At 37.1% G+C, this 8,219-nt stretch overlaps 1 protein-coding gene across 4 annotated transcripts in view; it reads left to right on the forward strand.

The window, feature by feature from the left end:
• LOC128644355 (zinc finger protein OZF) overlaps positions 1 to 7,861 on the forward strand; it is a 20,509-nt gene extending 12,648 nt beyond the window's left edge. For 3 of the 4 annotated variants that reach the window (XM_053697005.1, XM_053697007.1, XM_053697008.1), the window contains exons 3-7: positions 37 to 141; positions 3,467 to 3,614; positions 3,999 to 4,088; positions 5,547 to 5,654; positions 6,278 to 7,861. In XM_053697005.1, coding sequence (XP_053552980.1) covers positions 37 to 141; positions 3,467 to 3,614; positions 3,999 to 4,088; positions 5,547 to 5,654; positions 6,278 to 7,164 — 1,338 coding nt within the window. In that variant the 3' untranslated portion in view covers positions 7,165 to 7,861. The remainder of the gene's footprint in view (positions 1 to 36; positions 142 to 3,466; positions 3,615 to 3,998; positions 4,089 to 5,546; positions 5,655 to 6,277) is intronic. The other variant, XM_053697006.1, reaches the window with a different exon arrangement.
• Positions 7,862 to 8,219: the final 358 nt, after the last annotated feature.

Consider the following 8,219-nt stretch of genomic DNA (forward strand, 5'->3'; position numbering starts at 1 on the left):
ACACATGTCTGATGTTTTTATGTTTCCCTCTTGCAGCGTGTGACTAACTCACTTACAGCGAGTCACATGACCGGGGACAAGATGACAACAGAAAGGATACTGACCCACACCCTACAGATCATGTACCTGCTGACAGGAGAGGTGAGAGCTGATGGAATATGTTGTGACAAGAGCTGTGTGTCCCTTTGACCGGCTGTTTTTTTTTAAATTATTATTGGAAAGCCAAAAGTATTTATATTTTTTTACATTAAAAAATCTGGCCCAAAATTAAACTCTCCTATCAAAGGATATATTATTATATGTTTTAATTGTAAAACTATTCAAGAGCTTACATCAAATTTTCAGCATTTCCAGTCACTAAAGATGCCCACTTAACTGCCAACTCTCAAAGCGATTTGTTTATGCAAATAAAAGTTAAAGGGACATGAAACCCAAAATTTTTCTTTCATGAGTTAGATAGAGAATACAATTTTAAACAACTTTCCAATTTACTTCTATTATTTAATTAGCTTCCTTCTCTTGTTATCCTTTGCTGAAAGGTTTATCTAGGCAAGCTCAGGAGCAGCAGAGAACCTAGGTTCTAGCTGTTGATTGGTTGCAGCATATATATATATTGATTGTCATTGGCTCACCCATGTGTTCAGTTACAAACCATTAGTGCATTGCTGCTCCTTCAACAAATGATACCAAGATAATGAAACAAATTAGATAATTGAAGTAAATTAGAAAGTTGTTTAAAATTGCATTCTATTTTTGAATCAAGAAAGAAAAATTTTGGGTTTCATGTCCCTTTACCCCTTAGTGACCACAGCACTTTTCCATTTTCCAAGGCTATTTTTACATTTTTGCGGTGTTTGTGTTTAGCTGTAATTTTCCTCTTACTCATTTACTGTACCCACACATATTATAAACCGTTTTTCTCGCCATTAAATGGAATTTCTAAAAAATACCATTATTTTCATCATATCTTATAATTAACTATAATTTTTTTTTATAAAATATGGAAAAAACACCCTTATTCTAACTTTGACCCCCAAAATCTGTTACACATCTACAAGCACCAAAAAACAACCATGCTAAATAGTTTCTAAATTTTGTCCTGAGTTTAGAAATACCAAATGTTTACATGTTCTTTGCAAGTTATAGGGCAATAAATACAAGTAGCACTTTGCTATTCCCAAACCAATTTTTTTCAAAATTAGCGCTAGTTACATTGTAACACTGATATCTGTCAGGAATCCCTGAATATCCCTTGACATGGTACATCCATTTTGGTACATTTCATGCCACCATTTCACCGCCAAATGCGATCAAATAAAAAAAAAAAAAAAAAACGTTTACTTTTTCACAACTTTTTTCACAAACTTTAGGTTTCTCACTAAATTTATTTACAAACAACTTGTGCAATTATGGCATAAATGGTTGTAAATGCTTCTCTGGGATCCCCGTTCAGAAATAGCAGACATATATGGCTTTGGCTTTGTTTTTTGGTAATTAGAAGGCCTATAAATGCCACTGCACACCATATCTGTATTATGCCCAGCATTGAAGGGGTTAATTAGAGAGTATGTAGGGAGCTTGTAGGGTTAATTTTAGCTTTAGTGTAGTAGACAACCCCAAGTATTGATCTAGGCCCATCTTGGTATATTTCATGCCACCAATTCACCACCAAATGTGATCCAATTAAAAAAAAAGTAACATTTTTCACAATTTTAGGTTTCTCACTGAAATTATTTACAAACAGCTTGTGCAATTATGGCACCAATGGTTGTAAATGCTTCTCTGGGATCCCCTTTGTTCAGAAATAGCAGACATATATGGCTTTGGCGTTGCTTTTTTGGTAATTAGGTAGCTTGTAGGGAGCTTGCAGGGTTAATTTTAGCTTTAGCGTAGAGATCAGTCTCCCACCTGTCACATCAGACCCCCTGATCCCTCCCAAACTGCTCTCTTCCCTCCCCCACCCCACAATTGTCCCCACAAACTTAAGTACTGGCAGAAAGTCTGTCAGTACTAAAATTAAAGCTATCTTTTTGTTTTTTTTCCAGCATATTTGCTTATGCTGCTGTGTAGGATCCCCCCCAAAACAGCTCTCTAACCCTCCCCCTCTACCTTATTGGGGGCCATCTTTGGTACTGGCAGCTGTCTGTCAGTACCTAGTTTACAATAAAATCTTTTTTTTTTTTTCCCCGTAGTGTAGCTTCCCCCCACCCTCTCCCAGATCCCTTAGTTAGTATTGCGACATTTGTCATCTAGAAGAGTGGTGGTCAACTTCTAACACATGGGAGCCACAGATAATTATTTTATAAGCCGTAAGGGCCGCAAATAAATATCTAGCTATAATTATCACAATTAAAGGGACATTATACACTCATTTTATTCTTTGCATAAATGTTTTGTAGATGATCTATTTATATAGCCTATAAAGTTTTTGTTTTTTTAAATGTATAGTTTTGCTTATTTTTAAATAACATTGCTCTGGTTTTCAGACTCCTAACCAAGCCCCAAAGTTTTTTGAGAATACCGTCAGATACCTACTCCAGCTTGCTCCTGTTTGTATAAAGGGTCTTTTCATATGCAAAAGAAGGGGGAGGGGGGAGTGTCTTATTTCCCACTTGCAGTGGGCTTTCCAGCTATCTTTTCAACAGAGCTAAACTGAGAGCTTCTAAGTAAGTTTTTAAACAGTTTTATACTATATTTTTATATTAGTATCTGCACATCTTATTCTTTATAGTAGTGTCTATTACATGCAGTTATATGAAATTGAGTGTATACTGTCCCTTTTAATAATTATATATTTCCAGAAAATATGCAGTGATACAGGGCCAGATTTAGGTAAGACTGTCGGGTAGCCTCTATCTGTTCTTCCCTCCAGACGGCTCACCAGAAGTCCCAAAACACATATTTTCTGCTTCTTCTCTGGTCTCACAAATCTGTGGCATCCATTCTTAGTTTTTCTTTTTCACTGGGACCACAAAACCTAGTGCAGAGGGCCTATGGTCCTCCAGTTGATCATCACTGATCTAGACATAGTATTTAGGTTGGATAAGTGGAGGCCAACTAGCCCTTGATCTTATGGTCGTAAAAATGTGTTATATAGAAATGCATTGCAGAAAAAATATCCCCCACAGCAGCATTCATTGGCTGAATAGAGAGGTGATAACTGCTGGGGAATGTGATATTATGCTAGCATCAGAGCACAATGACACTCTTTACTGTTCAATCTGGCCCTGTGTGTATTTCCTACCTTCTGTCTGTGTCTAGGCATGTTCTTAATAACACCCCCCTCACCCACCCACAGTAGCGGTAGGACATTATACCAGGGCACAGTGTCTTCTGTCTGCCCCAGTGACCTTCTGCCTGCTCTCTTTCTTTGCATGTTCTCAGTAACATTATTCTGGCTCTGTCGTAAAAGTGTGTGACAGAACCAGTCCCTGTGTCAGCACTGAATGAGCTGTGTGTGTTTCAGGTGCCTATAAAGTGTGATGATGTTGCTGTGTATTTCTCTATGGAGGAGTGGGAGTATATAGAGAGACACAAGGAGCTTTACAAGGACGTCATGATGGAGACTCACCAAGCACTAAGGACTATGGAGATCCCAGGAAATGAGAGCTCAGGTAACGTTGTGTAGTAATAAATATATCACTCAGGAAATGCACAAACACTACAGAGGTGGCTGACAGAGTAAATCTCCAGTGAATCCGTCATGTGTGATCTAATAAGCTGTCTGATCATAAACAAGTTTTAACCCCAAAGTGTGAGAAGCAAAATGTTTTGTGGAATTATATATCAATATTTTTATATTTAAAAAAAAATATTTAAGTAACAGACTAGCAGAAAACACAAGTAGCATTCATAGGTTTTGATGTGCATTGTCAGTCTCTACAAGGCTAATAGGGAAAGAAAGGTTTAAAAAATCTGGAATGCATTTTAAGATACTACAAAAGAAAGGGGTTTCATTAGCAAAATAAACTAATTGTATTCTATATTAAAACTAACAGGTATGAGAGACGAAAATCAAGACACAAGAGCACATGTAGACCTTGTACAGGATATTCACCCAGTGGAGACCCCATCAGATGTCTCTGCAGGTGAGGTATCTATGGCAGAAGATGCCATATGACGTGGCAGGGTGCTAACGCTCTCACAGGCAGTAAACAAATCGGCAAAAGAAAGAGCGAGAGCGTTAGATAAAAAATAAAACTTAACCTTTATTGGCAAGTCATAAAAGATAGGACATACAAGATGTCAGAACAAAATTGAGGTAGGGTACCTCTGGCTGGCAAGGCTTACGCGTTTCGGCAAAGCCGTAATCATAGCATACTATAGCCAGCCACAGGTGTACAATATATACATAATTGCAGCAACATCATTGGATAAAAAACAAATTGTTTAAAACAACAACACGCCCAGAGTTCATTTAACCCTATATTTACAGGAGGAAGCTACGATGAGGAACAATTTAAGTATGAATGATCATGGAATTGAATACAAAAGATGTATGTAGTAAACACATAAACTTTTGGTGTACCTATACTTTATAGCATGTAAGTGTTTTCATCTTACAAATATATAGAAACAAACAAACTGATTATCAGGAGTGCAATCTCGCGTGGCTGACACTGTTTGAATAAATAAGAGTATCCATGAGCAGGCAAATGAAGGATATAGAGAGACAGATATACCATACACCCCAAGAATTAAGTACACAAATAATTTAGTGCAACATTATATTATAGCTAAGGGAGAGGACTAAAACAACAAGTATGTCCTCTAAAGACATATATCTGATATTATCCATATCGATTTACATGTATGCTCATACATTCCCAAAACCTGTATAAGATTATATGTATGTCTAATTACAGGTGGATATACAGACTCATAAACATCAAACAGGCATTAATAAGATCTAATAGTAATAAGATGTTATACAATATATAACATATGCTGAGGTACAGTTGAGGCAAAAGTTTATATCATAAACCCTGCCTGTAACAGTAGAGTGAAATTGGTCTGACACAATCAGGTAATCGCATGCTCCACACCTGGAGCTGCCACATTGGTAAGATCCCTTACTAGTAAGCCAAGCACTACCTTGAGAGACATCAGCCAATCACACACTAGTATACGTATACCCTGTGAGCTTGTGCACGTGCTCAGTAGGATCTTGTTCCCCAGAAAGTGTAAATAAAAAAAAGACACTGCAAAATTTGATAATGGAAGTAAATTGGAAAGTGTCTTAAAACTGCATGCTCTTTCTGAATCATAAAAGTTTATTGTGACTTGAGTGTCCTTTTTAATGCTGAACAAAGCAATGATCTGTATGTAAAGAGTCAACTGGAAGCTGTGAAGGAGGAAATTGGTGATAATATCAGCACAGGTGAGTGCACATATGTGATGTGTTCAGGGCACAGGAGAGTGTATGTGTGACATGTCAGAGGTATGCAGGGCACAGGTGAGTGTATTTGGGGGACATTCAGATATTAATATTTCCTTCTGCATTGCTAAAAAGCTAAAATGTGACTATATTTATATGATCTATCCAGGTGATGTTAAGACTGAAGTTACACCTAATACTAAACAAACAAATGCTCTGTATGGAAATAGACAACTGGAAGCTGTGAAGCAGGAAATCAGTGACAATATCATTACAGGTGAGTTCACGTGTGTGATGTATCTGAGTAATATAGATCACCTGCCCCACTAAGCACATGGAGGTTTTTATTAGGGGAGTGGGAGACTTTTTTTTAGATCCTCATCTTCTCTCAATAAAACAATTAGATGAAAACTTACCTGTTATTTGTAGGTGATTGTGATATCATATTACATACTGCACTTTCTCAATGACAATGAGGGTCATTGAGAAAGTGCAGTATGTAATATACGAAACATGTTAGACCTGAACCTTTGTTATGGAGTGTATTCCTATGTGGATTTTGCCATTTAAGTATTGCTTTTAAGAATATCCTGCTTTGTGACTGTCTGAAGCCGGGTGCTTTTTGATGTTGTTCTACTTTATGCCAATAGTAGAAATAAATTGACCCTCCTGCACTAAAGGAAGTATAGTGCAAATCGTCTCCATTTTGAAAGTTAGTAATCTTTGTGGTATCATGTAACAAAGTGTCTAGAAAACTACACTTGGAGCCTGGGTAAAGGTGTAGGAACATAGCCAATCCATTCCCCTAATCACTAATTCAGAATAGTTAAATTGTTCTCAAAATAAAATAATGATGTCATTAATAGATAACATTGCTCCCATTGTATTTCTTTTCAACAGGTGAACTCACAAACTTCAATATTCCGAGTCATGGTGAGAGGGCTGATATTTCTTTCAACCTTTTCAAAAACAAAAGAAGCCACGTAGGAAATTTATGTTCTGTATGTGGGAAATGTTTTATTCAGAAATCAGATCTTACTAAACATCAGAAGATTCATACAAGAGAGAAAGCATTTCCTTGTTCTCAATGTGGGAAATGTTTTACGTTGAAATCGTATCTCATTATTCACCAGAAAATCCATACAGGGGATAAAGGATTTTCTTGTTCTGAATGTGGGAAATGTTTTACCCATAAATCAACTCTTATTGCTCATAATAAAATTCATACAGGAGAAAAAGTATTTTCGTGTTCTGACTGTGGGAAACACTTTACCCATAGATCAACTCTTATTGGTCATCAGCAAATTCATACAGGAGAGAAAGCATTTTCCTGTTCTGAATGCGGGAAAAGTTTTCCTAAGAAATCAAATCTTAAAAAGCATTTGAAAATTCATACAGGAGAAAGACCATTTTCATGTTCGGAATGTGGGAAACGTTTTACTCTGAAAGCAAATCTTATTACTCATCTGAAAATTCATACAAATCTGAAAATTCATACAGGAGAAATGTCATTTTCATGTTCTGAGTGTGGGAAATGTTTTACTGTGAAATCAAATCTTAATAGACATCTGAAAATTCATACAGGAGAGAAAGCTTTTTTGTGTTCGGTATGTGGGAAATGTTTTACTCGGAAATCAGATCTTATTAATCATCAGAAAATTCATACAGGAGAAAAGGAATTTTCGTGTTCTGAATGTGGGAAATGTTTTTCTCGGAAATACACTCTTATTACTCATCAGAAAATTCATATTAAAGGGAATCAGGGAAATCCTATTGTAACCTTTTAAGTGTAGGGGCTACACATAGTTATCATCTGTACAATGTCTAGAGTGTTGATGATGACTACATGTAGTGCTCATTTGAAGCTAATCGTGGTCCCACTACAGTTCAAGCAGTTATGAGGTGACCTAGTGTGTTTGGTGTTGCTAGTGTAAGCTACAGAAAGGAGCTGGGGTGAGTATTAACACCTCTCAGTCTCGGCTCCATTAAGGTCTAGAAACCCTGTAGACTGACCATTTTAAAGACCATTGCATACTTTTTTCATCTTGGGCATATAAAGTTTTAACCATAATTTTAAAATATAAAAACACACAATTTTGTAATGATGGGTTCTCTAGGAACTTATAATAAGCCATCAAAGAGGCATAAAGAACCCCAAGATCACTTGTTTTAATCCTTTAACGACCAAGGACATGCAAGGTACGTCCTACAAAACCTGCTAGTTAATGACCAAGGACGTATCGTGATCGCTTCCAGCTGCTTTCAGAGTATTGCAGCAATTGCCTCAATATTGAGGCATAGTGCAATACCCTTTTTAAGCACATCGATGAAGAGAGGGCCACTCTGAGGCCCTCTCTGCATCGGCCAGCGATGGATCACTTCTCTGATTGTGGATCCTGTTCCGGTAGTGCGGCGAGGGCGTCGGGAGCGTTCAAGGGGGGCAGGAGCGTGGGCTACTTAGTACACTCAGTACATAAGGGAAGAAGGGAGAGGGAGGGGGGATAAGTCTTGGGGAAAAGGGATCTGGGAGGGGAGAGGGTATTGAGGGGGTCAGCTAAACTATATGGAATTAATTAAAACAGCACAATTTTAGTGCAAAGTGGGTACTGGCATACAGCTGCCAGTACCTAAAATCGCTGCAAATAGGAAGAATGGGGAGGTTAAGAGAGCTGTTTAGGGGGGATCATGGAGGTTGGGGGGGTTAGGAGATAACCTACACTGCAGAAATTTTATATATAATATATATATATATATATATATATATATATATATATATATATATATATATATATATATATATATATATATATATACTTTTATTTTAGTACTGGCAGACTTTCTG

Source organism: Bombina bombina, unplaced genomic scaffold (assembly GCF_027579735.1).
Source record: "Bombina bombina isolate aBomBom1 unplaced genomic scaffold, aBomBom1.pri scaffold_408, whole genome shotgun sequence".
Taxonomy (NCBI): Eukaryota; Metazoa; Chordata; class Amphibia; order Anura; family Bombinatoridae; genus Bombina; species Bombina bombina.